The sequence below is a fragment of the Sminthopsis crassicaudata genome, chromosome 3, assembly GCF_048593235.1.
Source record: "Sminthopsis crassicaudata isolate SCR6 chromosome 3, ASM4859323v1, whole genome shotgun sequence".
NCBI classification, from domain to species: Eukaryota; Metazoa; Chordata; class Mammalia; order Dasyuromorphia; family Dasyuridae; genus Sminthopsis; species Sminthopsis crassicaudata.
The window spans coordinates 266,687,244-266,707,779 of record NC_133619.1 but is presented as its reverse complement, the minus strand read 5'-3'; the positions used below and the strand labels follow the sequence as shown (position 1 = coordinate 266,707,779).

The following is a 20,536-nucleotide window of genomic DNA, read 5'->3' as shown; positions in this document are numbered from 1 at the left end:
GAGAATGAAATAGCCTACTTTTTTGTTAAAGCAAACCCTTCCACTTGTCCCCTTCTGTTGTCTCCTTGAGAACCTTACCTCATAGATCATAGATCTCTCATCTTCAATCTCTCCCTCTCCACTGGATCCTTCCCATTTGCTTACATTCTTGGACCGAGTTGTCCTATCCCAAGAAATTCCTTTCTTTGATCTTTCTGTATTCTAAGGCTTTTATCCTGAATCTGTCCTGTCCTATGTATGTTTACTGCTAATTTATAGAAAATATTCCATATTTACTATTTGTTGCTCACCATTTACTTATTCCTCAAGCACGATCATTTGACACCTGTTTATTCTTCATTTCTGGTTTAGCTTCTATGACACCATTCTTGCACATTTCTACTACTACCTATCTATCCAGTCCTCTGTCTCTTTCACTAATTCTCTAACCATCCTTCCCATGTGTGAATGCCTCACTAACCTCCCTTTCTCTACACACTATCTAGCAATCTTATCCATGCCTCTAGCTTATTACCTCTAGGCAGATGTCTCTCAGCTAACTCTAGTTTTGAATTCTTTCCTGACCTTCAATCCTAGAAAAGTCACTTACACTTCAAACATAATATATCAAAAATCAAACTCATCATCTTTCCCGAGACTTTCCCTGCTCCATAGCTTAATTATTTCTATTGCTGCTTCTACCAAAATTCCAATTAATATGGTACAAATCCTTTGCCCCACCCTCTAATCAATTGCCAAGTCCTGTTCATTTTACTATCATATATCTTACTTCCATCCCCTCCTTTCCATAGCTGCCAACAAACACTCTAGCCTATACCCTTGTCATTTATTACAAATAAATGTTTGTCACAAAATCCTACCTAGTCTTTGATCCCAGTCTAAGTCCTTTTCCAATTCCTTTTCCACACAGCCAACAAAACAATCTTTCTAATAAAGAATTCTGGCTAGTTTATTCTCTGCAATAATATCAAAATTTGAGTGACTCCCTATTGCATTTCAAATGAAATGTAAACTTCTTAGTTGCCATTTGTAACAACCAACAATCTGGCCCCAGTGGACTTTTCCAGCATTATTTCATATTACCCTTCATGTGTTCTATTTACAATTCAATTAGTGTTTGTTATTTATTTACCACATGAAAGGACACTTTGCTAGTCACTGAGGATACAAAGACAAAAGGAAAAATAGCCCTTGCTTTCAAACAACTTTATAACCATTCCTTAATCATCTTCTACAGTCACCAATTTTGGACATTAATATAGTGTATTGTTCTTTCCAAGTTCAAAACACATCTCTTGTCATATTGACCTGCTAAAAATCCTTCTCTTTTTTAAGGCTCAGCTCAGATACCACCACTTTTTCCAAGAAAACGTCCCTGATTTGTTTCTTTTCTTTCTAAACTGATCTCTTTATTTGTTTTCTTTCAGCATTTTGTTTTGAGATTTTTGTGTGTCTCTATCACATTCTTCCTTTTAGCTTCCTTATTCATGTATATTTTGTTTATATTAGATTTTCAATTCCTTAGGGACGAATATCTATTTCTGTTTAAAAAAGTTTACTACATGCACAATTTGCTGCATCATTCCTCTAGTAAGATTCCCAAGACAATAAGGACTATATTTTATTTATCTTTTCTTATACTTATCAAAATGCCTGTCCTGGAGTAGATGCTTAATAAATGTCTGTTGGACATTTGCTTGATTTGTAATCTTAGTCCTGAATATAGTGCCTGCTTTTTAATTCACAGCAATTGATTAGTGGTTATGAAACAAGAATTTTTTAAGTCTATCAGACATATAATCTCCTGATTAAACACCTTGAAGATATATGAAAATGAACAGTCATTAGAGCAGTTTTTTGGAGTGGGAATATTTTATTTTTACTACCTCACTAATGAATTCTATTCATTTTTATTAATTGGAAGAATACCTAAAAGTTTTAATGTTTTATTGAAATCACTCTGAATTTGAAAGATTTTCTTTGATTCCAAAATAGTTCCTTTTCTCATTCCCATTCCCAGATTCTAAATTTTGTTCCTCAAAGCCACCATCTGGTTTCCTTAAAATTCTTCTTGATTTGAGATTCTTTTCCTTTTTTTTATTTAAAGAGCTTATTCTGGGCTCTCAGGGAAATGAAATGAGGCTTAAGACAAATAGCTTTATGAGAATGGCCAATCCAATAAACTTTTAAGTACTTACTATGTGCTAGGCACTATACTAAACTCTGGGAACATAATTAATAAAAAGATAGTCCCTATCCTCAAACTTACAAACTAAGGAAAGACAATATAAAAAGGGAGGTAGGGGAATGGTACTCATGGTGTGGAGGCATCTTGTTCCATAGATCCAAGGCAGAGCAGAGTGGAGTAAACCAAAAAGTGCAGTCCCTGCCCTCTAAAAACAAAGGCATTGGGAGGAATTTGGTGCTGCCTTTTACAGCCCTCCTATCAGTATTTTAAAATAAAAAAAAAGGCTGATAGAGGGGTGTCAATCAAGGGTTAGCACTATAATGATAATAGAGATGATGAGTTTAGACTATGGAACAGTGCAGGGGGAGGGAGAAGACAGAATTTTTTAAAATAGTATTTAATTTTCCCCCTATTACATGTCAAGAAAAATTTTTAGCATTCAGCTTTTACAAGACTTTGAGTTCCAAATGTTTTCTTTCCACTATCTACCCTTTTCTAAAATCAGTAGTCAGTTTGGTATGTTTTATATACACACACACACACACACACACACATATATATATATATATATATATATATATATATATATATATATATATATATATATATATATATATATATATATATATATATACTATTATATATATATAGTATACTATTATATATATATTATATATATATATATATATATATATATATATATATATATATATATATACTATTATGTCAACAAGAAGAAAGAATTTTATTCTGTGGAGTTGGAACCAGAGAAGCAAATGCAGAGAATATCTTAGAATCTAATACTTTTGAAAATTAACATATGAAACTCTAAATTTATAAAACTAGTGATGAATATCTATCTCTGTTTCAAAAGATTTACTACATACACAATTTGTTGCATGATTCTTCTAGTAAGATTCCCAAGTCAATAATAGAAATTTATTAACTCAAGAGAGACCAACAGGAAAACTACTTTAGGCTTCATAGAATAGATAATGGGAAAAAAAATGACAAGATTAAATGAATGTACTCTGAATTGGCATTTCAGCTAAGTTTTTCACAGAAAAGATAGAAACTAATTGCAAAAAAACAAATTGATAATAACACAATAATAATAATAGATTTTAACTTTGCTTGTCAAAACTTGTTAAAACAACCACCACCCCAAAATAATGCAATAAAGAAAATAAAGTGTTGAACAAATTGCTGAATGAAGTAAATTTTATTTACCTGTGGTACTTTTTGGATTGTAATATTAAAAAACATTTCTCAAACAAAGGACCTTTAAACTAATCTTGTGCTAGGGCATAAAGGACTCATAAGCAGATGTAAAAAGACATCCTTTGTGAATTGTCAAAAAATTAGTGAGTATGTATTTAAATTATCCTGTGCCTCATGCCCTCCTTCAAATTGCACCCTGGATAGCTGTATATCTTAATTATTCCTAGTATGGCTTATTCCTGTATGGAGAGACCAATATTAAAATATTAGATGGCGTGATTTATTGTACTCAGGTAGAGCAAGAAAAATGAATAAGTGCTAGGTACTGAATTCTTTTGAGGGTCCATTCTCATTAGCCTCAACAAATTTTTTAAAAATTAGTTTTGCTAATCAGATTAGCTTTTTAAAAAGTTGCCTTTTATTGATGCCTTTATCCTTTTAGCCTTTTAATTCTTCTCCAGCTTGAACAATTAAGCAAAACTATCTGATTCAACTTCCCCATCTGACAATGCTTACAAGATTTGATACTAGAATCATCATCGCCTTTGCCAAGTAGTTCTGTTTCATAATTTATTCTATGGGACTATATTAGGAATCAATTTCTTGATTTATGCATAAATGGGTTGAGCTGTTAAGCAATTCTCTTTGAAGACTCTTCCTTTGGGACTATATCCTAGAGTCACAGAACTACTCTCTCATTCCAGATAATTGATTTCCTATTAAACAATCTGCTGTTTGTCTAAGTGACTCATTAATAGCCAGAATCAAAATCTGAGTTTATAGATTTCTGTAGTGTATATCTTTAAAGACTCATTCAAGTTTAGCTCTGCTTTACAGAATTTTACAGCTTTAGTTTTTCTTCCTTACAATAATGGAGAACTTTGGTCTGTTATGGGAGTGGTGAAAAAAATTGATGCACTCTTATCTTGGGAAATTTTTGCCAACAAAGAATAAGATATTCAGTATCTAAACAAACCAACCACTGATATCTTTTAAAATAATGTTATGTTTTTGGCTAAGGGATATATATTCCTAGGAAGTTTATTCCCAAATTTTATCTCCACAGATAAGTGGAGTGCCCCAAGGCACTTAAAGGGTGTTTTTCTGTGGGGTTAAGTTACTTTTCCTTTCTTTTTCCTGTTTCTTTGTCTCTTTCGTGCTCTCTCTCTCTCTCTCTCTCTCTCTCTCTCTCTCTCTCTCCTCTCTCTCTCTCTCTCCCCTCTCTCTTCTGTCTCACTGGCTGTCTCTCTGGCTGTTTCTGTCTCTCTCTTTCTCCTCCTTCCATCTCTCTTCCCCACCCCTTTCTCTCTCTCTCTCTCTCTCTCTCTCTCTCTCTCTCTCTCTCTCTCTCTCTCTCTCTCTCTCACACACACACACACACACACACACACACACACGCACCCCAAAACTCCATTCAGAACATAATACTACTAGAATTTGAAAACCCTACTCTAACATTCTTGGGTTATTGAAGGACTCTGAAGCCTCTCAGCCCACAAATCCGTCCCTTTAATTTGGACCAAGTCAGGGGAAGAAGGCATGCTGCTATTTTTAGAGTCTGAACTGGCTCCTAGTCAAAAAATCCCCAGGGGGGTATAATTTTACTAGTCCTCCAAGGGTTCAAACTTAGGGAAGAACATCAATGTACTTTGAACCTTCAAGGACACCTTGATGTAATGGCTGCCACAAACTTGACCTATTCAATTTTCTTCAGAATTATCTGAAAAAAACTCTTTAGAGTCCTGCAAGCCTATTCTCAGGAAAGTCCGGGAGGCTAGTATCTGGGTATCTTCTTTGGAAATAGCTAGTAATTTGACTAAGGAGTTATGTATTATTGCCATGCTACCTCTCCTCAGACATCAGTTTCGATGGAAATATCAAGAATGGCATGTTGACATTGATCTCTGTAATCCATGCTGTGATTTTGTATCAATATTTTTATTCTTCATAAACTTTTCCTATGTCCCCTGTTGCGTACAGTATAAAGTCCAAACCCTAGTCTAGCATTCAAAGTCTTCCACAGTTTGTTTCTACCTTACTCTTAATATTCCCAGACTTCCCTTTGTACCAGTCAGGCTGTTCTATTATCTGTCCCTCAAGCACATATTGTATTTCTTATAACTATCCTTTTGTGGTAGGAAGAAAGGAAGGAAGGAAAGAAGGGAGGGACGGAGAGAGGAGGGGGGAAGGAAGAAAGGAAGGAAGGAAAGGAGGGAGAAACAAGAAAGGAGTGAGTAAAAGGCAGGAAAGAGGGCAAGAGGAAACATTTATACTCTATCATGTCAGGCACTCTGCCAAGTATTTTTAAAATTTTATCTCATTAGATCTTTACAAAGTATCAAATGAACAATAGATTCTATTATTATGCTCATTTTATAAATGAGAAATCAATGGAACAGAGCTTAAGTGCTCAGTCACATAGCTAATATATATATATACATACCAGAAGAGTGATTTGAAGTCATCTTCCTGATTCCATGCTCTATCTACCACACCACCCAGCTACCTCTCCATTCTGCCTTATGCAATATGTTTTAATCCTTTTGCCTGTCCAAATTCTACCTAGCTTAAAGACCTAGCTCATGTTCTACTTTCTCCATGAAGCCTTCCCACACCATTATTTCTGTGCCCTGTGCTCTTATACTAGAGCTCACAATCCTTTCTTCATCAATATTCTTTTTGTTGTTGTTGTTGTTGTGGAGGCATTTAGGTTAAGTGACTTGCCCAGGGTCACACAATTAGGAAATGTTAATTGCCTGAGACCAGATTTGATGCTTAGTACATATTCACTTAACTTTTGTTCCTTGTATAAATCTATTTATTAAAAATCTTGGTGATTATTATAAAAAATTTAGTGATTATTTTAGTGATTGATCATTTATTGATACTGACATTGATATTGAATGATATTAATTTTCTTAGATTAGTGCTTTTCACTCTGGGATTTTATATCCCATATCATATAATAGTAATTATTAATAACATAGAAGTGAAAAGTTATAAGATTTTCCTAGGGTCACATAATGAGAATATGTCAGAGAGAGAACTGATTCCAGGATCAGCTCTCTGATCATAATAACATTGCTTCTTTTCAACTCTCTAAGACTAAATTTCTTAGCTGGTAACAAAAATACATTGTTGGAGGAAGCTTCCTCATTGGGTTATCTCTACACCAGTGAAATCACAGGCTTATTCCATTAATAATAGTAGTAGTAGTAGTAGTAGTAGTAGTAGTAGTAGTAGTAGTAGTAGTAGTAGTAGTAGTAATAATTAGTAAAAGCATATATTTCTATCCATGGGTTTCATGGCCAAAGAATTCATTTCCAAGGGACCAGCATATTGGTGATGATTTTATCTCTACTTAGCTAAACTAGTCCTCAGGAAGAAAATTCTATCTCTTACTAAGGCTGTACACAAAACTTTTGCAATATAGGAAAAACTGCTAGAATTTATGTTCCACCAGCAGAGCCTTCAAGAATTTAGGTAACTTTACACCATGATAAGGTATCTGGTTACAAAGCACTCTTATCAGTGTCTATATAGAATATGCATATATAGCCTTTGATTTTCACAGCAACTCTGTGAAATAAATGTAAGTTGTATGATAACTTTTATGGAGAACTCACATAGGTTAAGTGCTCACAAGTGGTCAGAACAAGTAATACAAGGACACTCAAGGTCTCTCTTAAGAATTTTAGAATTTATTGTATGACATGGGAGACACTGGCACAGGACTGCCCAGCCGAATATGCCCTCATCAGAGAAGATTCTGTGCTCTCCAAGCAAAGAAGAATTGATTTAGCTCAGAAGAAATGTGAGATGCACCAAATGTTCATAGGGACAATTTGTGTCTGACCTATGGCAGAGTACTCTAAGCTCATATTGGTCTGATCAGCCATAGTGTTGGACACACTATAACTTGACTCTAACACAGTGATGTCATTTTGGTCCTCTTTGAGAATGAAGTACAACAACTATTTGTATTTTAAAAATAAATTTTACTTTATTTTCAGTTCCAAATTCTCTCCTTTCTCCTGTCCTGTCCCTATCTGTTGAGAAATAAAAACAAACCCCATTAAAAGTATACGTGGTCATGTAAAACAAATTGCTGAAGTTGTCATGCCAAAAAAGAAAGGAAGGATACAAAAAAAGAACAGAAAGGAAGGAAGCAAGGAAAGAAGCAAGAAGGAAGGAAGGAAAAGGAGGGAGGGAGGGAGGAAGGAAAAAAATGTGCTGCACTTTGAGACTATTATTTCTCTAACTAAAGGTAGAGAACATTTTATCATGAATCCTTTGGAATTGCAGTTGGTTATTATGGTGAGTGATTATATTTGGAACATGAGGAAATTGAACCCTAGAGAGTTAAAGCAAATTGGCTCAGGCATACAGCTTTGTTGGATCCAGAAACTGAGCTCAAATTTCTGACTCCTTGTCTGATGTTCTTTCTACTATATCTCACTGACAGATTCGAGACTGTAAAGGTCCTCCAAATTTCCATTGATTACGCCCATTCCAAACCAATATCTTCCTCCTATTAGGATAAATTATACTTATCATTTCTTCATTCTGCCTTTTCTAAAAAATGAAAAGATTATCTAGAAGATTAGTCAATTCACAAGGACTGAAACACATGCAAGCATTAAAGAAATGAAGAAAGTTGGAGCTAGGAAGGCCCTCTTTCATTTCATAGATGAGGGATCTTGGTCTGGAGAGACAAATGAATAACTTGTTCAGGTGAAAGAATGGATAAATATGTAGAACTATGACCCAGGTCTCAACATACCCAGTTCATTCCTTTTTCTTCACTGTACTGTTACACTTACAAAAGGGAATCTAATCTCTTCACAATTAGTGAACAAGACACACTTTTACCTACTGATGCCCCTCTTCTCCAGATTCTTTCCACCTCTCATTCATTTTATGTAGAATATAATTTTTATCCTACAAATCTCTACACAAGTATCTCCTTTGCATCACGTTTGAATTCCTGCAACTAAATTTCATGGCTTACCTCTGCCATCTTACCTCCCACTAATTGCCTACAGGAAACCTTTCCCTTGTTTTGGTCTTAGTTTATGAAACTTCACAGCTAGGAATACTTTTTCCCCATTTTCTATCTATTCAAACCCTACTTATTTTTTTACAGATCGAACATATTTCATCTTCTCCATAAAGCTATTACCAATTTTTTCTAATCTATCATAATTTTCTCTGAATAAATTCTTACAATGTTTATAATCCATCATATTACTTAATACTCTTGTATTATCTTTAAATTGTTTTATGTATTAGACTTGTCTTCCTAACTAGATTTAAGCTCCCTGAGGGCAGAGTTCATATTTGTATTGGTTTTGGTTTACCCATAGCTCCTGCCTAATAGTGCTGTACATAAAGTAGGTGGAAAGAGTCCTGACTTTGAAGACAGAAGAAACCTGAGTTTAAATTCCACCTCAACACATAAAAATCATATAAATCTGGGCAAAACATCTCATGAACCTCAGTTTTCTCATTAGTAAAATTAGGATAATAATATTTTTCTCACATAATGCCTATAAAACCTATCTTATATAACAACATGAAGTGTCTAATAATACCTGTTTTATATAATTGAATAAGATATTGTACACTACATGCCATACAAACTTTAAAATGTCATATAATTATAATTAATTGTCAGCTATAATCATTATCATTATTATTAGCCATTTATAAGTATGTTTGACTAAAACACAAATTCCTATGGAAAACTAACTTTAAAAAAGAAATCTTATTAAATAATGTGTATCTGATAATCACATGACTGTTAAACATTCTAAAACATTAATATACCAAGAATTGTCTTTGAATGAATGAATAAAGCATTAATTGAGCATTTACTATGTACAAATTTCTGTGCAACATGTTGGTGATATCAATAGAAAGATAAGATATTTTCCTCCTCAAAGAATTCATATTCTGATGTCTCATTTATTTTAATGTCTTTTGGCATTTAACCAAGTTGTCAGAAATTTCAGCACGTATGGAGCTCAGATTCTAGTTAAACCTACTTGGGCAGTGGACAGTGTTTAATTTGTTCTGACCTTTCTAGCAAAGCATCAAATCATATCAAGTTTAAATTTCTAGTGTAGTTCAAAGCTGTCCTGACCTCCTGGGTATTCAATGGCCTGAGGTATATATCTATAGAGTAGGCATTTGAGGATCACTCACCTGGGAGCATCAATTCCTTCTCCTCTTCCTCTTCTCCCTTTATAAAAAGGACAAGAAAAGGGTTCTTTTACATAAATTTATTATCAGGGAAGAAAGGAGCATCTGGAGAACCTCACTATAGGGAATCCTTGTTCCAGCCAGTCCCTGGATTAGATATCTTTCATGATAGCAGCAAATACCTTTCACAAATCTCTATCTCTGTCTCTGTCTCTGTCTCTTTCTCTTTCTTTCTTTATTCTTGCATGACATTATTAACCAGAAAGGATAAAGTAATCTCTGTGGTTCCATATATTATAAAATTGCTTATGATCTTACCATATATGGAGATACTTATCTTTGAAGAGAACCTTTAAGGAATTTTGCTCTACTGAATCAAATGCTTTTTTATTTATGTTTGTTATTGTTCGTCCTTTATTCTCTAAGAGGACCAATGACATCACAAGAGTGATGTGCTCATGAATGCTCATGAATTGGATTTAAATGAAACAGAGCTGCTGCAAAGTTATCAGCCTCATTCTCTCCTCCAGAATCATTGAAGTCCAGTGGCAAGACCAAATAAGCCAAACAATAAAGACAAAAGAATCTTGTGATTGTTATACCTCTCAGTCACTAATGTGACTGAGATGTACTCTGCTAGAAAACTGATTACAAAGGCAATACTATTCCTTTTAAATATTTTTTATCAAGAATGTCATATATATATATATATATATATATATATATATATACATATATATATATATATATATATATATTGACTATTCTCATAAAAACTTTCATAGAGATGAAAGAGAGGATCTGTGTCAACAATCATTGAGGATCTCCTGATCAACTTTTTGGAGAAGATATTCTGTGATCTTTTTTCTAACAAGTTGTAGGCTTTTATCATCTCTTATCTTAAAAATCAATCCATTGATGTTTTAAAATTATTGGGCTGCCAATATGAATTTCTTCTCTGTGTACTTGATCTGGTTCAAACTATTCTTCCCATTGATATTCTTTAGCCTCATTTTCATTTTCACCTCCATATCAGGGACCTCTGAAATGTTAGTTCAGCTGTAGTGCTTCCACTGTCACAAATATTAAAAAGTTTACTATAAAAATATTGATAAGAGGTATCGGATTTTTTTTTTCATTTTTCTCCTATCTTAAGGAGCTTCCAAGGTCACCAAATATAGCTCCTTTATTTCACAAATGAGAAAAACAAAGATAAGTAACTTCCAAAGGTCACACAATAAGTATCAGAGGCAAATTTTGATCTCAGGTTCTGTGACTCCAGTTTATTAATTCTCTTAGGGTAATTTGTTTTAATTAGATCTTATGCCAAACTTGCTGCACTCTTTATATCCCTCCCGCCAAGACTCTTCATTGTTTTGTGAAGCAATCACAAATCACTGGTAATATCCCACCATCCTCTGCTGTAAAATTTTGCAGTTGAATTAGTTTTCTAACCTGGTGTTGCCCTTGCTTGGCATAGGGACTGGGATTTATTTATTTTTTTAACCTTTGTCCTTCAATGTCTAGCACAGTGATATGCACATAATAGGTGCTAAAAAATGTTGGCTTGAACCAGATTGAAAAACATATATTTGCTGGTCAAGCCAGTATGAATCTTGGGGTGATTTCTTTACACCAAATAATGTTCAAAACAATGAAGAAAATGGGACAGCTGTTGGTGCAGTGGATAGGGTACTTGGCCCTGATATCAGAAGGAACTGAATTCAAATCTGGCTTAGTTTCTTAACACTTCCTACTGTGTGACACTGAACAAGTCATTTAACCCCAATTGCCTTAGCACCCACCCCAAAAAATGATGAAGAAAATGCTGATGATACATGTCAATAAATAGCAAAAGACTATGTAAAAGATAACTGTGGCTTACACACTGAAACAGAGGAAGCAGATGTCTGGAGACACTCTGTGAGGAATTTGATAAGACCTCTCAACCAAGTCAGAATATACTTTTTGCACTGTAATCCCAGTGCAAAAAGTGGGTTCAGAGGAAGTAAAATGGAAAGGACCTTGTATTTGCAGTTTGAGGTTTTGCATGTCAAAATTACCTGTGTGTCATAAGATGTGCCTCAATTTTCTTAACTATAAAATGTAGATGGCTGGAATCCGGAGGACTTATTTTCCTGAATTCAAATCTGGCTTCAGACACTTCTTAGCTGTGTGACCCTGGTCAAATCGCTTACCCTGTTTGCCTCAGTTCCTTCATTTGCAAAATGAACTAGAGAAGGAAATGCCACCCCACTCTACCATTTGTGTTAAGAAAACTTCAAATGGGGTCATGAAGAGTCAGATACAACTAAAAAGCAACTAAACAAAAAATGAAGAGTTTGGGTTAAATTGGACTAAGCTTTTGAGGTTCCTTCCAATTTTAAGTCTGTGATCCTATTAACCATTTTATTTGTCCATCTTGAACTCACTGCTCTGAGCAAACTTTTGTTCAGGCCATTATCTCAGTTGGAATGCTGCATTAGTTGAAATAATATGTAGGTGCTTTGCAATCCTTAAATTGTCAGATGAATGCTAGGCAGCGCCCCTTCTTTCTATTTTATCTAATTCCTACTTGTTTCCCCAAAGCTCATTTTTATATATTTCTTTTTTCACGGGTCATGTAAAGCCCAATACAGCCAAAGAAGAATGAACTTTCCCTTAAGTCTCTTTGTAGTTTCCCTGTTTTTATTGAAGGTTCCATCCTCTTTCTAATCATCTAAACCCACACTCTCAGGGCCGTCCTTGCCTCATTCACTCTCCTTTACACTGCCATTTAAATCAGTTGTATTGTTGTCTTGTTAAAGCTAGGCAATTGGGGTTAAGTGACTTGCCCAGGATCATAATCTCAGAAATGTAAAGAGTCTGAGGGTGGATTTGAACTCCTGACTCCAAGGCTACTCTATCCACCTTGCCATCTAGTGGCCCTGATTTCTTTTTTTTTTTTTTTTTTTTTTTTTTTTTGATAAGGCAATTGGGATTAAGTGACTTGCCTAGGATCACACAGCTAGGATGCATTAGGTGTCTGAGGTCACATTTGAACTCAGCTCCTCCTAACTTCAGGGCTGGTGTTCTATCCACGGCACCAACTAGCTGCCCCAATTTCTTATCTTCTAAACAAGATCTTTCCTGGTCCTCCTACTTTGTATTTATCCTGAACATATTTTATATTTTCTTCTTGTTGTTTTACATGTTGTTTTCTTCCAGCAGAATGTAAGCTCCTTAAGGGCAGGAACTGTTTTGTTTCAGTAAATCCTATGGCTAGCACATGTGTTTTCATATCATAGGTACTTACTAAATGCTTGTTAAATTAAAAGAGCCTTTTTCAGAACTTAAAAGTTAAGTATTAAGTTGTTCTTTAGTCTTTTCTTCTCCAAGTTAGTCTCACAATTCTTATTAACTTCATATAGGAATCAGGACTAGATTTGTGATTTCATTGGTATTATAAACTTTAAAATGAAAAACTCCATTTGCCAGTGTAGACTGACAGTTTCCTTGCTGGAGAATTCTCTGGAATTCTGACAGCTTACATGACTTGTCCAGAATCAAATAGCCAGTCTAAGTGTCATAGGCAGTATTTGAACTCTCTAATCTTCCTGGCTTTAAAGACAGCTCTTTACCCAAAATGTCAATCTCCCTCTAAGAGGTCTTAACTGTGAGAATCCCTGAACTGGGTTGTTTTCTCCAACAAGTACCTGACAGATATGTTTGCTTCACATTTGTGAGTTTCTACTTTAGATTTACACAGTAATGTATCTTATCTCTTTGGCTGCTTTTCATACTTCACCATATACTAACATTTCAATTTCTAAGTCAAAAAATCCTGGCACACCTTCTTGGGCATATCTGTTCAGGAGCAGCCATTACAATAACTTATATAGAAAGTCTAATAACATGCCAGGGCAGCTGAGAGTCGGAGGTGACTTCTGGCTCTGAGGTTCTATAACATAATAAAAATCATCTCATCATTTAGGGAATGTTAAGTCTTTCAATGACAAAAATCAGGTTGGTGGGAGCCTGATGAATATCTTATACCCATAGTAATTAGTAGGAACCTGTATCTCCAGAGACCACCCTGAGGTAGATTAGACTTGAAGATGCCAGATATAAAGAAGTTGCCCAGACTAATCTGAGAACACCTCCCAAGAATCTTACCCTCCTAATGATGATCTGGAATGATCCTGCTGAATATACAGATGTACTTAATTTAATAGCTGTGTTTTTATTCATGGTATATTTTCCAGTGATTGAACTTTGTACCTTTAGTGAACCATAAAGAATTAGTCCAGAGAAGCAATAGATAAACCATAGAATGTGGGGTCAAATCCTTCCCATTTAGTATAACCTTGATTTTTACATTTTAAAATAAAGTTTTATTATAGTTTTTTAAATGTTAAAAAAAAAAAAAAAAAGAAAAGAAAAGAAAAGAAAATCACTTTTAGTTGGGACCATACAAAAGGGCTAGACTTAGTCTTCAGTTTGTTGACCCTGGTTCAGAGAATTACTGAGTAATCATTTTTTAATGACACTTTAATATTTTTGTTTGAAAAAAAAAAGAATATGGTGAGAGAACAAATCAAAATAATCTAATTTAGGATTTTTTTTTTCAATCAGTCAAACAACAAACATTTATTGAGTGTGTACTATGTGCCAGGCACTGGATGCTCAGCTTTTTAACACTAATTTAGGATTAATTAAGAACGGAGGTAACCTTTTAGGCTGATGGCCTTTGGCTTTTATGCGTCTCTGAATAAATTGTCCAATGCCATTGTATTTTCCAGGGTGTGCAGATTTACATCTTTTGGATATGTTAACACCAACTGAAAGGAAACGACAGGGATATATCCATGAGCTACTTGTTACAGAAGAGAACTATGTCAATGACCTTCAGTTAGTCACAGAGGTAAAAATAGCAATGGGGAGGGCAACATTTGGTGTTGCTTCATCTGAAATGTGGTAACATTGTGAAATGGGGATCTAGAGTTGTTTGGCCAAGTGTTTTACTGTGTGTGACTTTTTGATGGAATAACAATTTTATAAAAGACACCAGGACTATATATACTATGTGACATATGACGTATCCTTTGGAAAAAATAGAAACAAATTCTTATCCTTACTTCGGAGATCCATTACTAGGGAAAAAGCAAAATGTTTTCTTAGATAGTACTAAAGCAGGAAGCAATGTTGTGCTCAGAAAAATGGGCAGAAAATTAAGAGATCTGAATTCTTTTTTTAAAATTTAGTATTTCTTCCAGTTACATGCAAAAACAATTAAAATTTTTTTTTTCAAATTTTGAGTCCCAAATTCTTTCCCTTCTCTCCCTATCTCATTGAGAAAGCAAACAATTCAATATTATACATGTGAAAAGATTTGAATTCTTCAATAAAATCATAGCATATTAGAGCTGGAAAGAACCTTTGAGATCATCTTATCCAACTTTCTCATTTTGCAGATGAGAAAAACAAACCTTTCCTTCTGCCCCATTCAAGTACTTAGAACTAAGGTAAAAACGAAAAATAAATAAATAAATAAATAAATAAATAAATGTATTTGAGTATAATGAGAATCTATGAGAGTATATGAAGCTAAAACAAAATGTGCTGCCTTTGAATGATAGTCTCAATTCCCAGTTTGTGTGAAATACTTCTCCGTAACATCTATATATCCTATACTTTTGTGAGTTTATTAGAAAAATAACTTCAAAGGGAGCCATTCTAGATAACCTTAGTTTAACCCACAGATTGCTTTGCTATAATAAAATGTTCTTTGGGAACTCTAGAAATATTATCTCCTACTTAAATGAGATGAGATTATATCCAAGATGAAAGATGAATAGTAAAAATTGAATTCTTCCCAGGAATTATTCCCTCTCATCTATTTCAATTTTTTTACTAAATACCTTTGTCAAAATGATTTCTCTCTCCCTCACTCAAGCTATATATTACCATTCTAGGTTAATCCCAAGCCAAGGAGGTGCTACATAATAGTAGTTTGAAGAGAAGGGATGAAATTAATTATAAAATATTTTTGTGCCTATGACTATAATATTTTTATAATTCCAAATCAAATATCTGTGTAATTTTCCCCTGTGCTTTCATTAATACATATTAGAGAATAGAGAGATAATAGTGAATGAATGATTGCTAGATTGGGATTCAGAAGAGATCTGATTTCATAGGCTTCATTTGTCATTTAGGAGCTGCATAGTTATGTCACAACCCCTCTGGCTCTCAGTTTCATTTTCTATAAATTAGTTGTACCGCCTACCTCACATGCTTGTTGTGAGGAATACTTTGCCAAACTTAAAATACTATAGAAATGTGAGTACCAATGGCACTAGTGATAGCTTCTCCTAGCCAAATATTTCTAAATCCTCTGAACATTCTTTCATATTAAAACACAGAAATTCTAGACCAACTTCAAACAACTGGAATTGCCTGCATCCCTGATTCTGTCATTCACTCACCATCCTCCTCTCTCCCTAGGGTTAAGACTCTCTCTGTCCCTTTCTTTAGTTTTTTTTAACTCCAAAGGACTCTGAGTTGTGCATCTTCCTGTTCTCTCTCCTTCCCACAGGGTACTGAACACAGTTCGTGATTTTAATGATAATTCAAGGTCCTATTTGACTACCAATACACTTTAAAGAAGTCAGTTCAATTTTCTGAGACTCTTGTTTCCTCATCTGCCCAAATGTAGGGATTAGTCAAAAGAGTGTAATAAGCTCCTTGAGGACAGTAACTAGATTATTTTTTCTATTTACCTAGAACAGTTTCCTGGCCAATAGTAAGTATTGACTATTGATTGATTGACTGATTGGATGATCTCCAAAGACCTCCTAATACCAATGTTCTGTGTCTTTGTCTCTGAGAATCTGTCATCATGATTCAGGACACCCTCATGCAGACCCTTCATCCCCAAAATGACACTGATTTCATTTATCCTTCCAGGAATTTCTGAAGTGTCAGGAGTGGGAGCCTATTGTAAATCAGGGTAACCATTGAAGCATACTCTTTGGTCCTTGCTTTGTGGAAAATTTCATTTTACATGTCTATGGGGGGCTTCCTCTTTGGAGACTAATATAAGACTAAATATGCTGACTTTATAGCTACAGTTTCGTATACTTTGTTTCATGTGGTCACAACACTATGACACTAAATTAGCCCCAAGTAAGATAAATGAAATCTGTATCATTTCAAAATAGGAACTTGTGAGCTAAATGACTCTGTGCTAGGAGAGAGTAGTGCTGGGGGGAGTAGCATAGTTATAATGTGTATAACCCTACCTTTTTTTGAATGCAGGAGGATATATTTTGAATTATTACTACAGAAGATGTCTTAGACTTGATTTTATTTCAATTTTTATGTATTAAACACAAGAGCAGCTTTCTGAAGGAGACTATGGAATCTTGAACTTTGAAAATCCCTCAAATAGCTATTTCAAGTAATTCAAACAATAACAATTAAATAGGCAGAAGGCAAGACTTGACATTCCTGCTGAATAGTTGAATGAGTTAGTTCAACCCATGAAATGGAAATAGCACAATGCAGTAAAAAGAGTGCTGAACTTGTAGCCACAAGGCGTGAATTCATATCCTAGTCCTCACCTGTAAAAAAAAAAAAATTGGGTTAGAATGGATGATTTCCAAGGTCCCTTCTAGCTTCAGATTGTGACTCTCTACTTTGAAAGAGATTTTTTGCTTCCTGGTGCCCTAGCTTCTAGAGAAGCATAAGTTATCAGTTAAAGGCCAGGTTAGAATGTGTAATGGGTGAAATATGAAATGACTGGGGAAATCAAAAGTAAAAGCTTTCAAGCATATCAATTTATTAAGCAACACATGCTTTGGTACTGGACCCCGAATAAAAGCATAGACAGATTTTTATATATCAAAATAAATTATTTTAATTTAATTAATTAAAGAAAAACAATTAACTAGGATACAAAATTAGATAATTTGATTTCTATTTGAAAGAAAGATTGGGAGCTTTCTTTCTGAATTAGGAAGGAAAAGAATGAATAGGTGCAGTTCTCTGAAATCAGAAACAGAGGTGTCCCATGTTCCCCAAGTTTCTTATGTTCAGTTGAAGGGATATGGAAATAATAACTAATTAACTAGCACAGGGCCAGTTTTCAGATAAGTGTATGAGTTGTTTGAGATGTATAATTATGAGAAAATTCTTTGTATCAATCTGTGACTGGGTTCCTGGTCAACCCAACCTAGGCCCATAGTTAAGGGTCTCTAAGCAACAGATAGAGTTGGTCTAGCTTCCCAGTCACGCAGGACTGGATTCAAACAATGCATAAAAGTCTTTTTACAATTCCCCAAATTTAATAAATTTTCCTTACAAAATTGGACTAGGCCTATAATTAAATAGAAAGGGAATTGAGCTAGCTCCAGAATTGAGTCATAAAATGGAGTCACTGTGGCTCACTCAATTCCTTCAAATGAATAATTGATTCCCTCTGGACTCTCCTAGACAAATCAAGCCCATTGAAGTTGAGAATACCATTCCAAAATCAGTAAATATTGTCCCCTGAAACCAGCAATGAAATCTGGTCTGTTGTTAATTGGGTGGCTGCTTGGGAAAAGATTCTTTGGTATCTGGGGAACATCATACCTTCTCTCTTAGAAAATTTTCTTTCCTTCTTAGAAACAAACTGCGGACAATTATATGGTTCCGTTGATAGAGCTCCAGCTTTGAACTCAGGGGGAATTGAGTTCAAATCCCATCTTAGACACATACTAGCTTTGTGACCCTGGGCAAGTCACTTAATACTGATTGTTTCCCTCCTCCCCCCCCAAAAGAAAAAAAAAAAAAAAGAGCAAATTAGGTAGTTTTAGAGAGGATGAATGCAAGCAGGGAAGAATTAATTGAGGCTCCCTTCAGTTTTTCAATAGGTAAATTTTCTAATCATAGACTAAAGTCTAATACTGATCTGGAATTAAGGGTAGCTAGCCCATCTTCTACAAAATCAAATTAACAGTCACTTACAAAAAATGGTTTCATTTTCCAACCAACTAAGGGATTTTTATTAGATAATCTCTTCTTGACTGTGAGGACTTTAAGCTTCTGTGCCTCTAAAATGATAACTGGGACATTAGTTTTGGTTGCTCTAAACCAGCTCCCCTCACCCTACAAGCTAACCATTTGCTTACTGAACTGCTTCATTTTCTGCATCTGTAGATCTTTCAGAAACCGCTGATGGAGTCTGAGCTGCTGACAGAAAAAGAGGTGGCTATGATTTTTGTTAACTGGAAGGAGCTGATAATGTGTAATATCAAACTGCTGAAGTAAGCCTCTTTTCTCTAATTACCACAATGCTTTGCTTTCTTGGTTTCTCAGACTAGTGGTTTTGTGTGTGGGAAGGGGGAGGTTCTTTGTTTCATTTAATCATGCTCTTTGTTTTTCTGTTTTACTCACACAAATACTCACTCATAAGTCTATAATCCCTTTTTTTGGTCTTTTCTAGAAATGTCTCTGCTCCTCCTACCTCTCCTCCCATTTTCATTGCTGATAATACATATTAAAAACATATCTGTTCTTATTTTGAATGTGCTTCTAAAGAAACATTTTAATTCTTCCTTCCTAAATATCATTCCAGGGAAGTGGAATTAAAAGCCCAGCTGAGGGTTTACACTCTTCACAATATTTACACTCAGTCACATGCATATCCTGGCCAGGAATATTTGAGAAAAATTCTTGGCTCATGTACCTGAAGAGTTTTGGAACTATTCATTCCACTTAAATATCAGCTTTCTTAAGGAAATATATTTCAGTGTCAGCATTCACAGAATTGTTGGCCAGAAGTGTTTCTCTTTGAATCCTCAAAGGCAACTTACTGCAGTAGAAAGAGGATTGAGCTAGGAAAAAGAATACCATGTTTGAGACCCAGCTCTGCCACATGCTAAAGTCAGAAAACATGGGTTTAAATTCGAATTTGGCTACTTACTGACTCTAGAGCCTTGTTGAACAAGTCCCTGACTAGCTTGAGAACCAGTTTTCTTTTTTTGTAAAATAATGCTAATATTACATACCTTATAGGCATGATGTGGGACAGAATTAAAAAAAAATAAAAATAAAGAATATCCCAAATGTTTGAGTGGATTTGTACATTACTAAGAACTTAGCTAGTAGTACTACTAAGCTTATAACCGCACTCAGATTGTTTTGGAACACCCTATATAAATATTATTATTATTGGTATTTCTTAATTGCTTTCTTACCTTCTATTTTCTCATCTGTAAGGTGAGGAGACTTAATGGTCTCCAAAGTCTATTCTAGTCCTAAAATTTTTGTGTGCAACAGAACTCCAGCAGAACATGGCTGATTATTATATGCATTGGTATAGAACATAGATAAGATTATGGTTTTTCAGAATGCAAAACCCTTTTACAATAAAAACCTGATATAACTTAGTCTATTACTGGAGATAGTTCCTCCTGTCCCCTCATGTCAGTGTTAAATAGGCTTCTATTGTGATGTGTAGAAGTCTAGCCCTTTCTAAAATTCAGTCTGTCTCTATATCTACCATCTTGTGAATAAACTCCAAGCTTACTGATAGAAATTGGATTAATGAGCTTCGTGTGTGTGTGTGTGTGTGTGTGTGTGTGTGTGTGTGTGTGTGTTCGCATTTGGTTAGGGGATAGATGGAGGACGTGAATTCTAAGATTTCTTAATCCATCCAAAGAATCAAAAAATCATTTAAAATTAATGAAATTTTGGTTAAAAAGTAATTATCTCCACTGCCATGGGACTGTCCTTTCTTTGCAGTGGCAATAATGCTAGATGGTACAAGAAATACAACCTCAGAGTAATGAGGTGTCATGTAGATTTTGGAGTCAGGGAATGTGGGTTCACCTCTGCCAGTCTGCTGTGTAATCTTTAGCAACTTGAATTGGGGTTGGTATCACTCATCTTCTCTCT

The 20,536-nt window shown here is 34.7% G+C and overlaps 1 protein-coding gene across 4 annotated transcripts in view; it reads left to right on the top strand.

Moving 5' to 3' along the window:
• Positions 1-20,536, top strand: part of ITSN1 (intersectin 1) — a 242,744-nt gene that overhangs the window by 181,205 nt on the left and 41,003 nt on the right. For all 4 annotated transcript variants that reach the window (XM_074300709.1, XM_074300707.1, XM_074300708.1 and 1 more), the window contains 2 exons: positions 14,395-14,516; positions 18,797-18,903. In XM_074300709.1, the coding sequence (XP_074156810.1) occupies positions 14,395-14,516; positions 18,797-18,903 (229 nt within the window). The remainder of the gene's footprint in view (positions 1-14,394; positions 14,517-18,796; positions 18,904-20,536) is intronic.